A 17,514-nucleotide genomic window follows, 5' to 3' on the forward strand; every position below is an offset into this window, starting at 1 on the left:
TCTCATCTGTCTATTTTATGTCAAAATGCTTTCCTTCCTCTGTTTCTCCACCTTTCTGCACCAGTCTACCTTGGTCATTTCAACTTTTCAACAATTATTTCCATCAGTGGGACTGTGTAATGTATTTAACATATCCATAATATTTTATCGCAAATATTTACTACTTCAAAATTCCCTCTCCTTGATATCGATACACACAGGTTTTATAAATCTTATATCGACAAAACTACAAGGCACTAATCAATCACAAGGAAACTCATCACTTTAAAGACAGGTCACGGATGCTCACAACCTTCAACCACAACATCAAATCATTACGAATGTCATTATCTACTAGATCAACAGGGTTACACAAATTATGAGTAGAGGTCCAGTTGGACAAATTAAAATGAATGCAGAGGTCCGGATTAATATCTTACATGCAATCATGGAAATAAAACAACCAGTATGAGTACAAAGTTATGTACCAATATGATAATATGATACAAAATAGGGATAACTAGTGGGGGACCTACATGTTATTTTATCATATTTATTGGAGCCTGGGGTCCAGCAGGAGAAGGTCCGGATTTTTGGATCGCGGTGCCGCCAGATAAATAGACGCACTAGATATTGAGATCATTGCATCATTTAAACACAATAATATCATCTAAATTTTTTCTCACTTTCAATTTTCTTGGTTAGATCCTTTTTTGTTTTAATATGTATTACCAAAGGTCTTTCCTTATGATGTTTTTGTATTTTGCGCGACAAATATTTGGCAAGCTTTGTAGCCGCGCCATAATAAAATCCGGTTTACATTTTATAACAACAAGGTAAATAAAATTTACTGATAGCAAAGAAAAATATTTCAAATTAAAATTTAGCATTCTATCGTATTTTAAAGGAAATGTGATGAAAAATTTTGCACGGATGGTTAATTGTTTGTATTTTTATAAAACGATTACGACTATAATACGAGCTGGAAATACTGCCCACTCCATTGTTTACAAGCATCCTGTGGACTTGCCTGCGAGCTCTGCTGCCCTGCGGAATTTCCTCTTTCAGGTAAGAGCGTACAAGGTTCCTTTGTTTCATATCTCATTATATTACCATACATGCATAGGTACTTCACAGTGTAATTGGGGCAGTAATTAATGCTTATTTGTTTTGTTTTTATTACGTATAGTTACTCTTTTGGTCCCACTTCAATAGAATACAAGAGTTCATCGTTGGAGACATTTCTAGAAAACCGAGAGATAGCATAATACCGTACTGGTTATAGCAAAGAAAACCGGGAGATAAACATAATACAATATTAGTTATACCTCAGAACAGGAGCCCAAAAAACGACGCCGTGACCTGTGCGCATTGCTCTCTGTCTGTGGCCAGCAAACCGTCCCCATGTTTGTAACTTTGTAAGACTGGATAGAAATTAGAGTGTTTCCCTATTCGACGAAAAATGGCCAGGGAGATTGTTAATCTATATCTTGCCAAACATTTAATTGTAGCCATAACCATGGGGGAGCCTTATCTTTATAACCGGCAAACACTTTGTATACTTAATATTGTTTTATGTGGTAAATATAACCATTGTTTTTGTTCCATTTTGACACAGTGCAGTTCTGAACTGTTACTGCACCCAAACATTAGAAAGGTAGTACTTACTAAAAGAACTGGTAAATTAGGTTAAAGACGCAACCAACCCTCTAGCCACGACACTATATTTTTCTGGTAGTTTTTGTTGTGCTTTGTACAGTTTGGCTACTCATTTCCATTGGAAATCTTTCGCGGAAGAAAAGTGTTTTATGTTGTTACGTCATAATTAAAGGTACGTCATGCTGAAAGGTATGTTTTTTCGCTACGGGTGGTTGCGTTTTTATCCAATATTACCAAAGAACTTTGCCAATGCAATGTATTGGTATCAATGAATGGATTTTACACCTTTTACACCAAATACATTTTCACATCTCACAGATGTACTATAATATGTTCTTTTTTTTCTATATTGTTTTTTACATTGTTTTGATAAATTTCTAGAGTAGGTCATAAAAATGTCATAAAACCCATCAAAGTTGGTGTAAATGAATTCCTTATTATGTCTGCTAACCAAATATAGCAATATCAACCCGTTAACAGCAGGTGACTAGATATCACGTCTAGTGTTTTTTGGGCCACACGCCAGGGACGCGTTATTTTGTCCAGCCTGGTGGGTGGGCTCGCGGCCAGTGCAGCAGAGTATCCCAACATGTTAGGCTTATGCATTCAAGAGTCCTGGATTTGGGGCGGAAGCAAGCAAGAGGCAAGGGGACCGGGGCGGCGCCGGGAACGGGGCGGGGCGGAACGCCGCCGGGGCGGTGGCAGGGGCCGCGGGGAGGGGGCCGGGGGCGGACCGGGGCGGGGGCCGGGGGGCGCGGGGGCGGGGGTCCAGCTGCGGCCGGCGCAGGGGGACAGACGCCGAACGCTCGCCGCGGAGGTCAGACAGCAAGACGCCGACAGGGCAGCAAACGACGGGTGCCGGCAGCGCAGGGGCGGCCGCGGAGGGAGCCTGGGCAGCAGACAGGAGAGGGCGGGCGACTGGGGACGAATCAGATGAAGCGCGAGGGCGGATGGGAAGCCGAATCCGCCGAGGCGGGCGACAATGGGCAGAAGCGCCGAAAAGCGCGGGCCGAATGGGAAGAGACGAAGCGGAGGGATAATGGGGCAGACGACGGAGCGGAGGGCAGCCTGCGGACGAAGAAACACGGCGCTGGACGGGAGAATGTGGGGAAGAAGAAGATGAAGAGGAGGGAGAAGGGGAAGAGGAGGTAGAAGGAGAAGAAGAAGAAGATGAAGAGGGGGAAGGAGAAGAAGGAGAAGAAGAAGAAGAGGGAGAACAAGAAGAAAGAGAAGAGGAGGGAGAAGGAGAAGAAGGAGAAGGGGAAGAAGAAGAAGAAGATGAAGAGGAGGGAGAAGGAGAAGAAGAAGAAGAAGAAGAAGAGGGGGGAAGAAGAAGAAGATGAAGAGGGAGAAGAAGAAGGAGAAGAAGAGGAGGGAGAAGAAGAAGGAGAAGAAGAAGAGGAGGGAGAATGGGAAGAAGAAGAAGAAGAGGAGGGAGAATGGGAAGAAGAAGAAGAAGAGGAGGGAGAATGGGAAGAAGAGGAAGAAGAGGAGGGAGAATGGGAAGAAGAAGAAGAAGAGGAGGGAGAATGGGAAGAAGAAGAAGAAGAGGAGGGAGAATGGGAAGAAGAAGAAGAAGAGGAGGGAGAATGGGAAGAAGAAGAAGAAGAGGAGGGAGAATGGGAAGAAGAAGAAGAAGAGGAGGGAGAATGGGAAGAAGAAGAAGAAGAGGAGGGAGAATGGGAAGAAGAAGAAGAGGAGGAGGGAGAAGGGGAAGAAGAGGAAGAAGAGGAGGGAGAATAGGGAAGGAGGAAGAAGGCGAGGCGGGCGCTGGGCCGCTGCGCTGAAGCCGACTGGGCCGCTGAAGCCGCCTGGGAAGACTCAGAAGCCGCAGAAGCTGCAGCAGACCATGGGGAAGTATGCGCCGCCTGTGCCGACGGCCGAGGCACGCCGAAGGGGCACTACGGACGACAGGGCACGATGCCGCCCCAGGGACAGACGCAGCAGACAGTGCCGGTGACCGATGACGCCGCCTGTGACCGATGACACGAGGCCGCCAGCATGGGGCGCGCCTGGCCGCTGCTCATCGGCCTCCGCCTGCTGACGGCTGCCGGGCGACGCCAGAGCCGCTGCCGCGGCCGCCGCCTTGGGCGCTGCCGCGGCCGCCGCCTGGGCGATGCGCGGCCAGTCGCCAGGGCCGATGCGCCGCGGAAGCCATGGGCAGATGGCGCCGCGGCCGTCGTCCGCATGGGCCGGAGAAGAAGACGCCATGGGCAGGCCTCGCGCCGCCATGGGGCCGGCTATGCCGCCGAATGGGCAAGCAAGGAGCACAAGCAGCGGGACCGCAGCCTGGGCACCGCAGCGCGGACGACCGCCTGGGAGCAGCCGACGGTCGGACCGATGGGAACCGACGCGGCGGCCCACGGCCCGACCAGGCGAGGAGGAGGCCGCTCGGACCGACGGATACGACGGCGGAGGCCGCCTGGGCCGGCCGGCGCCGCGCAGGACGCCCCGGCCGCATGGGGCGACAAGACGCAGCGGCCCGCTGTCGGGTCGCCGGGGGCCAGGGGCAGAGGGGGGGGGGGCGGCACGGGGCCAGGGTCCGGGGGCACTCATGGGGGGGGCTCCAGCATCTAGGCCGTCCGACGCCCGCGCCTATGAATAAGAAATGGCGGCCGGCCGTCTGCGTCAGCCGCCGCACGCCGACCAGCCGCCACCCCGGGGTGACGGCGCAGACCCGACCCCCCAGGGGAGCGCCAGCCGAGCGACGCCGACGCCCAACGGGGCGGACGTTCCTCACGCCAACACGGGGCGGGGCCGGGCGGATGCCTACTAGGGTGCGGCTGCTCGTGCCGCCGTCGCCGAAGCCGCGGAGGCCAGACGCAGCAGCCGCGGCGGACGAACGCCACGAGGAGGACGCACGACGAAGCAGAAGAAGCAGAAGACCGTAGCAAGAACAAGCCGCGCACAGCCGAAGCCGCCGGCCCCCCGCGCCGGCTCCGCCGCCAGAACCACGACGACGCCGCAGCCGCCGGCCGACGCAGACGCCGACGCAAGCCGCACACGCCGCCGCGACGCTGCCGCTGGGGCTGCGCTGTTGCGGCAGCCGCAGACCATGGAGGAGGACGACGGGGGCAGGAGAGGCTGCGACGGCAGCGGGGGGACCGAGGGGGCTACCGGCGGGCCGCGGCCGACGCGGGGGCGACAAGGGGCGGCGCGGGCGGCGGCCGCGGGCAGCAGGTGGAGCCAAACGGCAGAGGAAGAAGACGGGGGGGAGGGCCGCGGGGGACTGCACAGGCGGCTGGGGGGGTCGCCACAGGGGGTGGGGACGGGGGGACGGCCCGGACTGAAGGACGGAGCCGAAGTAGCCGGCGCGGATCGTGGCCGTCGCCGTCGCCGAGGGCGAGGCCGGGCGCTAGCCGGCGAAGCCAGTTAGGCGTCTGCGACTGCCGAAGTCGGTAGGTAGGCCGGAGACGCCGACAGCAGCACGCGCGACGCCGCAGACGGACACGCGCGGGCCGAGGCAAGCGCGGCAGCAGGGGAGCGTCCGGCGCGGAACGTCGCAGACGACGCAGCCTGGGGGCGGCGGGTTGACGCCGCCGCAGCACGACCGGGACCCGCTGGAGCGGGAGGCGAAACGGGCGCTGACGCGGGCAGGGAGACGCAGATGGGCGCGCCGGGGCGGGCGCACGCTCGCTGGGCGAGCCGGGGCGGGCGCGCAGCTGGGCGCGCCGGGGCAGGGCGCCGCCGAAGGGAGCGCCGGGGAGGGCGCCGCAGCATGGGCGCCGGGGCGGGCGCCGCAGCTGGGCGCGCCGGCGAGGGCGCTCGACGCCGGGCGGGACGGCGCGGGCGCCGAAGGAGGGGCAGGCGCGGGCGCCGGGCAGCGCCGGAGCGGGAGCCGCTGGGGTACGGGGAGGGCGCAGCAAGATGGGAGCGACAGGCGACGGGAGGGGCCGGCGCGGGCGCGGCGGTGCGAGCGCGGGCGGGCGCCGCGACGGGCGCCGCAGCAGGGCGGTCCGGCGAGGGCGACGCGCAGAGGGAGGGAAGGAGAGGCGCGACGAGCCGGGAGACGCCGGGAGCTGGGTGAGCCGCGGGCGCCGCCGGGCGCGCCCGCAGCAGGCCGCGTCATGCAGAGGCGAGCCCCTCCCACAGCCGCCGGCGAGAATTAGAGGGCGAGACAGCCACAGGACGCGCACCTGAGCAGGGCGAGACGCAGCCGGAACGCGGCATGCGCGGGCGCGCCGGCAGCAGGACGGCGCCAGAGCGGGCGCGCCGCCGGCCTCGCCGCCGCCGGGCCGCTCAGGGCGAGGGACGAGCAGCCAGCAGGCGCGCCGCGGCGGGCGTGCGCCGACCGCGTACGTTCCTGCGAGGGCAGCAGCACCTCAGCCGGCCGCGCCCTATCTCTTCTTTTTTTTTCCCCCCCCCCCCCTCTCCTCCTCTTCTTTTCTCCATTTCCTCCTCTCCTCCTCCTCTTCTTTCTTTCATTTTCCTCCTCATTTCCTCCTCCTCCTCTACTTACTACTTATTCTTCTCCTCCTCCTCTTCTTTCTCTTTCTAATCCTCTCCCCTCCTCCTCCTCATTTTCTTCTCTCCACTTTTCTCCACTTCCCTTCCTTTCCCTATCCTCCTCTTCCTGTCTCATTTTCCTCTCTTAATCCTCTCCTCCTCCTCTTTCCCTCATTCCTTCCTCATTTCTCCTCCTTTTCTTTCTCTCCTCTCATTTCTTCTCCTCCTCACTTTCTCTCCTTTTCCTTCTTCCTCCTCATTTCTCTCCTTCTTCATTCTCCTCTCATCTCTCTTCCTTTTCTTTCTCCTCCTCCTTTTCTTCCATCCTTTCTCTCCTCCTCCTTTCTTTCCTTCTCTTCCTTCCCTCCTTCCTCCCTTCTTCTCTCCTCTCTTCCTCCTCCTCCTCTTCTTTCCTTCCTTCCTCCTCATTTCCTCCTCCTCTCCTCCTCAGTATCTCTTTTCTTTTTCTCCTCCTTTCCTCTCCTCGCTCCTTCCTCTCTCCTCCTCCTCCTCTTTTCTCTCTTCTCCTCCTCCTTTCTCTCTCCTTCTCTTCCTCCTCCTTTCTCTCCTTCTCTTTCTCCTCCTCCTTTTCTCCTTTCTCCTCCTCCTCATTTACTCTCCTTCTCTTTCTCTCCTCCTCCTCTTCTCCTCCTTTCTCTCCTCTTTCTCCTCCTTTCCTCCTCCTCTCCTCCTCCTCTTCTCTACTTCTCTTTCTCCTCCTTCGTTCATCCTCTTCCTCCTCCTTTCCTCTCCTCTTTCTCTCCTCTCTCTTCCTCCTCTTTCCTCTTGTTTTTATCTCCTCCTTCCTCCTCCGTTCCTCCTCCTTCTCTCCCTCTCCTACTCCTTCTCTCCCTCCTCTTCTCTTCCTCTTCTCTTCTTCTCTTCTCCTCCTCCTCCTTTCTCTTCTCCTCCTCCTTTCCTCCGCCCTCCTCCTCCTCTCCTCCTCCTCCCCCTTCCTCCTCCTTTCTCTCTTTCTCTCCTCTCCTTCCTTTCCTCCTCTCTCCTCCTCCTTTCTCCTCCTCCTCTCTCCTCCTCCATTTCTCTCCTCCTCTTTCTCTCCTCCTTTCTCTCCTCTTTCTCTTCCTCCTCCTCCTCCTTTCTTCCTCCTTCCTCCTTCCTCCTTTCTCTTTCCCTCCTCTTTCTCTCCTTCTCTTTCTTCTCCTCTCCTTCCTCTTTCTTCTCTCCTTTTTCTTCTCCTTTTTTCTCTCCTTCTCTTTCTCCTCCTTTTCTCTCTCTCCTTTTCTCTCCTCCTCTTTCTCCTATCCTCCTCCTTCTTTCCTCCTCATCTCTCCTCCTCCTCCTTCCTTTTCCTCCTCCCTCCCTTTTCTTTCTTTCCTCCTCCCTCTTTTCTTCTCCTCCTCCTCCTCCTCCTCTCCCTTTTCCTTCTCTTATCCTCCTTTCTCCTTTCTCCTTCTCATCCTCCCTTTCTCTCCTCCTCTTTCCTCTTATCTCTCTCCTTTCTTCCCCTCCTCCTCTTCTTTCTCTGAAATTCTCCTCTTCTTCCTCTGAAATCCTCTCTTCTTCCTCCTCCTCCTCTTCCTTCCTCCTCTCCTTCTCTCTGATCTCCTCTTCCTCCTCCTCTGAATCTTCTCTCTTCTCTCCTCCTCCTCTTCTCCTCCTCCTCTTCTTCTCCTCCTCCTCTCCTCTTCTTCTCTGAATCTTCCTCTTCTTCTCCTGAATCTTCCTCTTCTTCTTCTCTGAATCCTCCTCTTTTTCCTTCTTCTCTGAATCCTCCTCTTTCTTCTCTGAATCCCCTTCTTCTTCTTTCTGAATCTGAATCCTCTTCCTCTTATTCTCCTCTTCTTCTTCCTCCTCTTCTTCTTCTCCTCTCCTCTTATTCTTCCTCTTCTTCATGATCCTCCCCTTCCTCCTATCTTTCCTCCCTTTCTTTCCCTTCCTCCTTCCTCTCTGAATCTCCTCTCCTTCTCTTATTCTTCCTCTCCTTCCTCTTTCCTTCTCTCCAATCTCTCCTCCTATTCTTCTTCTCATCCTCCTCTTACTTCTTCTCTCTCCTCCTCCTCCTCTCCTCCTCTTATTCTCTCCTCCTCTTCTCTCCACCTCTTCCTCTTTTCTCTCCTTCTCTTTCTACTCCTCCTCCTCCTCATTTTCTTCTCTTAATCCTCCTCCTCCTCCTCCTTAACTCTGATCCTCCACTCTCTTTCTTCTTACTTCCTCCTTTCTCTCCTTCTCTTTCTCCTCCTCATTCTCTCTTTCTCTTCTCTCTCCCTTCTCTCCTTCTTTCTCTCCTCCTCTTCTTTTCTCTGAATCCTCCCTTTCTCTCTTTCTTTCTTCTCCTCCTTTCTCTCCTCTTATTCTTCTCCTTATCCTCCACCTCTTATTCTTCTCTGAATCCTCCTCCTTCTTTTCTTCTCTAAATCCTCCTCCTCCTCTTCTTCTCTGAATCCCCCTCTTCTTCTTCTCTGAATCCTCCTCTTCTTCTTCTCTGAATCATCCTCTTCTTCTTCTCTGAATCCTCCTCTTCTTCTCTGAATCCTCCTCCTCTTCTTCTCGGAATCCCCCTCTTCTTCTTCTCGGAATCCTCCACCTCTTATTCTTCTCTGAATCCTCCTCCTCTTATTCTTCTCTGAATCCTCCTCCTCTTATTCTTCTCTGAATCCTCCACCTCTTATTCTTCTCTGAATCCTCCACCTCTTATTCTTCTCTGAATCCTCCACCTCTTATTCTTTTCTGAATCCTCCACCTGTTATTCTTCTCTGAATCCTCCACCTCTTATTCTTCTCTGAATCCTCCTCCTCTTATTCTTCTCTGAATCCTCCACCTCTTATTCTTCTCTGAATCCTCCACCTCTTATTCTCTTAATCCCACACTTCCTACTCCTTCTTCTTCTTTTTCTTCTTCTTTGTATCTCTTCCTCTTTTTCTTTCCCTTCTTTGTCATCTTCTCATCCTCCTTCCTCCTTTTTCTATCCCTTTTTTTTCTCTTTCTTCTTCCTCTTCCTCTTTTACCTCCCCTTCTTTTTCTTCCCCTCTTCATACTTTTTCTTTTTCATCCCCTTCTTCCTTTTTCCTCTTTTTTTCTGTCTTTTCTCTTCCTCTTTTTCTTTTTCATCCCCTTCTTCCTTTTTCCTCTTTTTTTCTGTCCTTTCTCTTCCTCTTTTTCTTTCTCTTCCCCTTCTTCTGAAATGATGAACAAAGGAAATTACATTTTCTTTTTACTCCTTTCTTGAAAATTTGGGAGAAATTGTGTTATTATTATTATTATTATTACTGTTTATTATTATTATTATTACTGTTTATTATTATTATTATTATTATTATTATTATTGATTTATGATTTTATTATTATGATTTTTTTATTATTGTTAATTATTGTTATTGTCATTATCATCATCATCATCATTGCCATTATTATTGTTATTGTAATTATTATTATTGTTTTTGCTGTTTATAATTTTTAGCATCATCATCAGTTATTGTCATCAGAACAGTAACAACAATTATGATAATAGATGTAAAGTCTTTTTTTTTACAAAAGACATTAGGGAATTTATATGTTTATATGACAGTATATTTTTTTCTTGTAGAAGAAGGAAGAATAAGCAAAATAGGAGAAACAAAATTTTGGGCTTGGTCAAGGGAACATTCAGAAGAAAAAAATTACTTTGTTAAAGGATTTCTTTGAGAAGGGCTACTTTTATACTGATGTTTTTGTTCTTAACCCAATGACGACGGGGTGTCACACCTGTGTGACACGGCAAAAGTGCCTGATGACAGGGTGACACACCAGTGTGACGTCCCCAAGGCGATATTACTTAGGCCAGGCGTAGGGGGTTACCAGTTCTCGCCGGGCCCATCGGCAACGGGTTAAGACAAACATGCATTTGATAATTGAAGACTTGATAACAAATTGGTGACAATAATTAATTGAGGTATAATGATTATTTGGCCATGTTTCATTTAGCCAGTCATCACCAACTTAGATGCATCTTCACCTTGTGAGTGGAGTACCCCTATATATTAACCTTCTCTGGACGGGTGGTACACTACGTTACCGCTCATTCAAGGGCCCGGTTGCCGGGTGGCACCATATGGTGCCAGTCATTTAATTGATTTAGGCCTCAGCGTTCAAGAGCCCCGGCAATGTATGAGTAGGTTAAATTGTGACTTATTTACTTTACTAAAGTTGGTTGTCTGCTATTTAAATGAACTTGAACTCCTACCAAATATTTTCTAGCAAGATAAAGTTGGATTGGTTCCTTAGTCAACAATAGATTGTCAGAGTTGTGGTGCTTATGTCACCCCCCCACCCCCCAAAAAAAAACATTAATTAATATTGTTTGTCCAATTTTCTTTCATCCTTTGATCCAGGGCTGTGCCTGACTTCAGACCAACAGAGGTCACATAACAATTCTGTAATACTCCTTGAACCCTAAAATTATGCACATCCCATATCTTTAAATTAGTGGAGCTGTATCAGACAGTGCAGTCAAAAGTATTAAGTGGTCATGTAGCTTAAGGTTAATGTATTCCCCTGTAAACCTGTCTGGACTCAAAGAGGTAATATATAGCTACCACTATGGTTTGTTAGAGAAATGTGAGAAATATTAAATGAAGGGAGGAAGATCATGCATGATACTATGGCTATTGTTAAAACTTGTGCTGAAACCTAACAGAAGAAATTGTTCCAGTTATATTAGTTATGAATTTGGTAAAAGAAAAGAAAAAATATATATAAAGTGCTTTAAATTTGCAGTTTCTTACCACAGCACACTTCTCTGTAACAGATGTACAGTGGGAGAGTATGGCAAGATAATGAATGATAAAAAGAAAATGTATGCTTGTGCATGCATACATTTGTGTTTGATTATGTGCATTAATGTTATGACTATAATATATACAGAATTTAAAGGTCTTGTGCAAAGGTATATCTATAATTTCCTTTGTTTTTTTGCAATCTCCCCATTGACATATTTACATTGGCTATGAATGTGTGTGGTGTCTTCTACAGCATATTTGGACAGGAAGAAAATATTAACATACACAATCCAATTATTTTGCGAAATGCAATAAAAACCATGTTTTTAGCCTTGGTAAAGTTGCTTTGTTGAAAAAGTTTTAAATGTATTCTAATATTATATTCCAGGTCAGTGTTGAAAGGCTAAGCTCAGGCCATGGGACGTCGCAAGTCAAAGAGGAAGCCTCCTCCTAAAAGGAAGAATATCGAACCTCTAGACACACAGTTCAATTGCCCATTTTGTAACCACGAAAAATCGTGTGAGGTTAAAATGTAAGTATGGCAGTTTAATTTTGAATTCAGATATATAAATTATATTTTCAAGTTTTTGGTAATTCAGTTTGATCTCAGAGAAGAAAGTGAACAAAATGATGGTAATTATATATATTCTGTAGTTTCTATTTGTATGTTAAAGTGTCACTATTTACACCTTTGTTGCAGCAAAACAAAAGAATTGATATGTCTGCCAGTGTTTATTTATTTTATATACATATATTTTTTTTATACCACCATACTTGACATACTTTGTGCTAGTTTTATCATTCATATGTACTTCCCTTTCACCATTTATTTAAATTTTTGCTCAATAATACTACTTGTTTTACATTGCCTAGTATTCAAGCTTTTATATTTATATGCACAGTTCACTGCAAATAATTTTGAGTTAATCCATGTTACAGTAATATTTTTCCTAGATATTTTTTCTTTCCTTATTTTATATTCACTTGTTCTACTAGTCATGTTTGTATTATAAACTGTTATATTTTCAGTCTATTCTTTAACTTTTAGTAGATAGTCAAACGGTCTGTTCTTTGGCTAGTATTATTTTCATTTTAAAGCTTTCTTTTTATTATCATATATTTCTAAAATTAACCCCTATTAATTAAAAAACACTCAAGTTGTTGTGATGGCTAATTCTTTATTTCTTTGCTTGCAGGGACAAACCCCGTAATGCTGGAAGGGTGTCTTGCCGCGTTTGTCTGGAGGATTTCCAGTGTACTATTAATTATCTCTCTGAAGCTGTTGATGTCTACAATGAATGGATTGATGCTTGTGAATCTGCTAATTGAAAAGACATGCTTCAGGGGAAAAATTTACCCTATACACATTATGTTTTTCAGACAAAATTAGTAGAAAACGATGTCGTTTGTCACATGCATGTATTCTTTAATTCAAAGACATAAAACTATAGAATATCTGAATATTCTGATGTTTGTCAGAAATGGTTGGTAGAAATGCTGACTTAATGTAGAATCACCCTCATTGTTAACCATTCTTGGCAATCTTAATGTTTGCAAAATTAAACTCACTTCATATCATATATCATGATCATGCTAATGTTTGCCAGTGATGGATTTAGGTCTTATGTTCCGCTTTTGGTACCCAAGATTTGCCTCTTTAATAAAATAAAACAAACTTGGTTACTCTTAAATAAAGAGCATCAGACTTTTATTTTTTGAATGGCCAGCATAAAGAGGATTCTTCTTTATCATACAGTTATAATTTGCATATATTATGTAGTACGTAAATGTTACATAATTTGTCACAGTAGTCCAGATTAGATCTCTAATATATAGAGAATTTGGTGAAAAGGGAGAATGAAAGTGGACTATTTTGGCATTCTGACAATTATATGAGGCCAGTAAAAACACAGGAAGGCATTTGGGGTAATAATATTGAAGCAAATCATTTGTTTCTTTCTTCACCAATTATCTTTTGTTAGGGAAATAATGCAATGAATTAGATATATTAACTCCTCCTTGACAAGGATTCAAATTGTTGCAATCTGTTTTATTTCTAAAAGAGCTCACATATAGTGCTGCTCTAGATTGTAGGGATCTGAATCATATCAAGGAGGAAGTTGTAAAACTATTATGTGTATGGCATAAGGAGAGGTGATAGTAAGAAATAAAGCTTCTCATTCCTAATTCATCATTGGCTATACAAAAAGGACATGTTTTAATTCATTCTTTTTGTCTCCCATTTGTAAGAATCATTTATGGTAGGGAGTTCTTGTTTCTGTTTGCTATATTGTGCAGGCACTTTCTCCATGAGTATTGGTGAGCCAACTATTTATTATTGCCATACCTTCGTCTCATATTAACTATGTTGTTGAAAATGAAACCAAATTCAGAATTGGCAAGTACTGCCAGTACTTTTGATTACTGCAACTGCTTAGATGGCTCCAAATCTACTGTGTTGTGATATGTACCAGTAGAGAAAATACTGCTAGATACTTCCACTGGTAGTATCTAGCAGTATTTGTAGAACCACTACCACAGGTAGTTTGAAAGTGACGTTTCCAACAGCTTTGGTAGTAGATTATTTTTTGTACAGAAATGTATTTGTGGAGATTAATTTTAGTATAAAGCACTGGCAGTACTTTGCAACTCTGCCCACAGTAATTATCAGCCATTACATTTAGTTTTAGGTTTATAGTATACTTTTCATTTACTGTTTACCTAAAATCATTGTCAGACATCAGACTATGATCACTTAAGAAAATGAATGAGGCAGATAGAACATGAAATAACTTTGGCTGCATTTTTCATGCCTGTGGCATTCTAAACCTTTGCTGGTGTTAACATTCCCATATTTCCAGTGAAAACGAGTTTTCAATGTGTATAATGATGTTTATTTTGTTGGACCTAGAACTCATATAATGACAGTTTTACAAATGAGGCTGTAGCTCTTGGCTGCAATACTGATGGGAAAATTACCTGTGAAATTTCTTCAATGTCAATAAAATTCTTTTCCATAATCTAGTAAACAAAAATCTTGAACTGCTGTTTTTATTTATTCCTGACAGGATGTTGGCAATAGTAATAGTAAATAAATAGAACATTTTATAACAGTAAAAATGGAATGATTACTGGAGACACAGGTAAACCTGATTATGAAATCTATCACTGCAAACCTCTGAAATGTCAAATAATTTTATACATAGCCCATATTGTGAATATTTATGCGAAGAAAATAATTACATAAAATTATGTAATACAAAAGCTTTCTCACTGCAAAAATGAAGGGAAATATGTATGATCTGATGTTTTACCTAGACTTTGAGGATTAAAATTTTATTATATATAATAAGAAATTTACCTTAATGTAAATTAAAAAATTTGTTGTTATAATTGGTGAAGACAGATATAACCCTGGTTCCCCCTGCTGTATCACACGTAGAGATTGCATGTGCCTTTCTTGTTCTTCTTCCTTTTCCCTCAATAAAAAAACAGGGCCAAGCACAATTTATTGGATAAAGATTAACTGGGTTACACAAGTAATTTTGGCGGAGACATAATATAGATTGATAGAAATGTTTACTGGTTAAAGGGGAACATGTTTACAATTTGAAAATTTAAACAAGTATGGTTCAAACAAAACAACAAAATCAATAATAAAATAACCAACAAATAATGAATAATGATAATGACCAATTACATAAAATTCTAAATATCAATTATACATCAACTAATTTTCAGTGTTCATCACTCCATTCACTGATGTAGCCATATTCTGGTCATGTGTGTTGTCACTAGACATTCTGCAGTGAGGTCTTGCCTCACAATTGCAAAGCTGCTCTTACATGGGAAATTGATATTGACTCTTGTCTTTGCTGATTACTCTTCTATTTTCCACCCATAATGTTTAGCTGCTGACACAGAACCCCATAAATGACAATCAATATATTCAAATCAGATGCAATGTCTTTGTGTTTAAAACACTGACAAGTTTGTAGGCCATACGTCTAGAAGAATGGGATTGTGAGGTAGGGCTACATTAAATATAACTGATAAAAGCATAATTTACTTTTTTACAGTAATATCTAAATACACAATTGATAGGGGCAACCTTTCCATGAGATTGATACAGTAGTCTCTGGATTAGTACCCAGGTAAACATACACACAGATGCAAAGACAAAAAACATTCTACAGAATGTGATAATGGACATTGTTAGCACCACACATACTCAAAATTTTAGCAGTAACTAAACTGGGAGTTATGCAATTTCTGTATATTCATACTTGTAAAGCACTTAATATTCAAATACCATTGTCAAGCAAGTACTTTAAGAACAAAGTGCCAATATGCCTATTTTTTTTTTTAATTCGGATATACAATATGTAAGTAAAAATAGTGCAAAAATCACAACTGTCAAATTCAAATAACGGCACTAACACAGCTGAAGTGACTTCTATACAGTTCTTGGAAAGAAATTGGAAATGAGAGTGCTTGTAAGGAATAAAAATGAGTATCAAGTAACAGAACTCAGGATAACATTTAAACACTCTGGAACAAGCCAGCACCAAAGCCTGCATGGATACTGCTAACTTGACTGACATATAGATTAACCCTTTATTCTTTCAAATGGTAAATTTTCCCTTCCCTCTTATATCTCGTGTGTTTACTACATGATAAGGGATGGGCACTACTCCTTCCAAAATTCTTAAGTACATAACAGGGCAGTGTTAGGATCAGTAGTTCACCATTTCTCACCTGCATATTTGCCGTTGAAATGGTGTTCAAAATGATTTTTTATTCGGCAAAATTACTATAAAGATAATTTTTAATCTTGTCATTTTACTTGCAGTGACAAATGTTTTCATGTTGAATTTACAATAACTGGTCTCACAAATATACTTTAAACTATATATCAATGGCATCAACAGATGAATACCATTGTTAACTTAATGAATATATCAATATATCAATTTAGTATAGTATAATGGAAAATGAGAATGAGAATGATCGAGAATTTTCAAGGGGCAACTTTGACAGGGTGACCTCCTTAGGAATTCAAGAAGACAGGAGAAGAAGGAGAAGGAGAAGAAGAAGGAGAAGAAGGAGGAGGAGGAGGAGAAGAAGGAGGAAGAGAAGAAGGAGAAGGAGAAGGAGGAGAAGAAGAAGAAGAAGGAGGAGGAGAAGGAGAAGGAGAAGAAGGAGGAGGAGGAGAAGGAGAAGAAGGAGATCATCATCTTTAGCCTTGTCAATGTGGTCAGTGCTCACTGGGCTTTGCCCATCATTGACCACTGGCTGTTAGCACAAATTGTTACATAGTCATGGTATAATTGAGAAGAGGTACTCTATAGGGCCATGTACAGTACCAAGATTCTCAGATCTTGTGCTATATGATAACCAAGGGGAAACAAAAAAGTTCCAACCAATGATCTTTTGAAGGTCAGCAATTACTTTAGCCAAGACTAGAGAAGCTGCTTACTCTCAATAGGGTCTATAGTAATGTATCAGATATACAAGTTACGTAGTCACTGTCTGGTGAATTGGCTCAAACTTCAGCACAAATGTTTTACTGGTTTGCCTGCAGACAAAAGTGAACTCCATGTCCAGACATGTGTGGATAAGGCTAGGAAGTCCTTATGAAACAGTTCATGGCTAAATGAAAATTACATATGAAACCTTTCATCTTTGATTTATAGGTCTGTATTGACAAGCACAAAACAAAAGTGTCAAATATATGTTACATTAGATTTAGCATCCCGCATAGAGAGAGAGAGAGGTTTTCTAGGGCATTACATATACTTCAAACAGCATTTTACTATCAAATCTCGTTCACCATAACTATCAGGATCAAAAAGACGTTAGCCATTTTACTTTTTTAAAAGATAACTGATATGCACTGCTCAATCAGTTTAAACCAGGGTTCTGCAAAGTATGGGTTGGGTCCAAATGGTGGGTTATAAAATTAACCCGTTAACGAGGCAGAGGCAAAGTGAGGGAGCTTCACGCAACATACCTTGACTCTTCCCACTCTCTTTTAGTTACTCATTGTAAGGAGCTAGTGCCATTTTTGTTTTATTTTTTGCATGTTTTACTGTATTTAAAGACATATATGTCATATCACAGGCTCTAACAATGCTGCCATGAATGAATACGAAACATATAACCATCCAAAATGAAGATAATATGGAGAGGTAGGGAAGAGGAAGGAAACTTGTGCTTATGACCTAGTGCCACAGTAAAAGGCATTCATATTGGCACAGGGCATATTATAGACATTGGGCATGGTTTGAGTCACTTTCCTTCTCTCATTCTGCCTGCACATCCTTCATCTGTGGTACTTTAGAGCAAGAGGTTGGCAACTTGCTATGTGCCATTACTCTATAAAGATAGTGCTTGTTAAAGACCATAAATTGATGCCATTCAAGGCTCACTCTCCTGCTGATGCTAGAAGAAAGTGGTGCCATCTAGGTTTTGGATGCTTAATATTATGGCAGTTATAATAATTATGACTACAATTGTCATCGTCACTCACTCATTCCTCATAGGACAATAAAATAAGTGATCCAAAATCCCCAAACATCATGATGCCTGTTGTCAGGCCAGAGCTCCTGCATCATGTATGATGAAAAAACACATCACCAGTCATTAACGGGTTATGAGATATGTAAAAACTATTATTTAGTGTACAATACTATCCAATAGGGGCACAAGGGTA

General features: G+C 44.5%; 1 protein-coding gene across 1 annotated transcript; it reads left to right on the plus strand.

Annotated features, from left to right (window-relative positions):
* Positions 1–723: 723 nt before the first annotated feature.
* Positions 724–13,841, plus strand: LOC122252077 (transcription elongation factor 1 homolog). The gene is made up of 3 exons (XM_043014335.2): positions 724–1,047; positions 11,188–11,331; positions 11,996–13,841. The coding sequence occupies exons 2-3, from the start codon at positions 11,216–11,218 to the stop codon at positions 12,126–12,128; spliced, it is 249 nt and encodes an 82-aa protein (XP_042870269.1). The 5' UTR covers positions 724–1,047; positions 11,188–11,215; the 3' UTR covers positions 12,129–13,841.
* Positions 13,842–17,514: the final 3,673 nt, after the last annotated feature.

The sequence above is a fragment of the Penaeus japonicus genome, unplaced genomic scaffold (assembly GCF_977035675.1).
Source record: "Penaeus japonicus unplaced genomic scaffold, GWHDUDI00000001_assembly GWHDUDI00000012, whole genome shotgun sequence".
In the NCBI taxonomy this organism is placed as follows: Eukaryota; Metazoa; Arthropoda; class Malacostraca; order Decapoda; family Penaeidae; genus Penaeus; species Penaeus japonicus.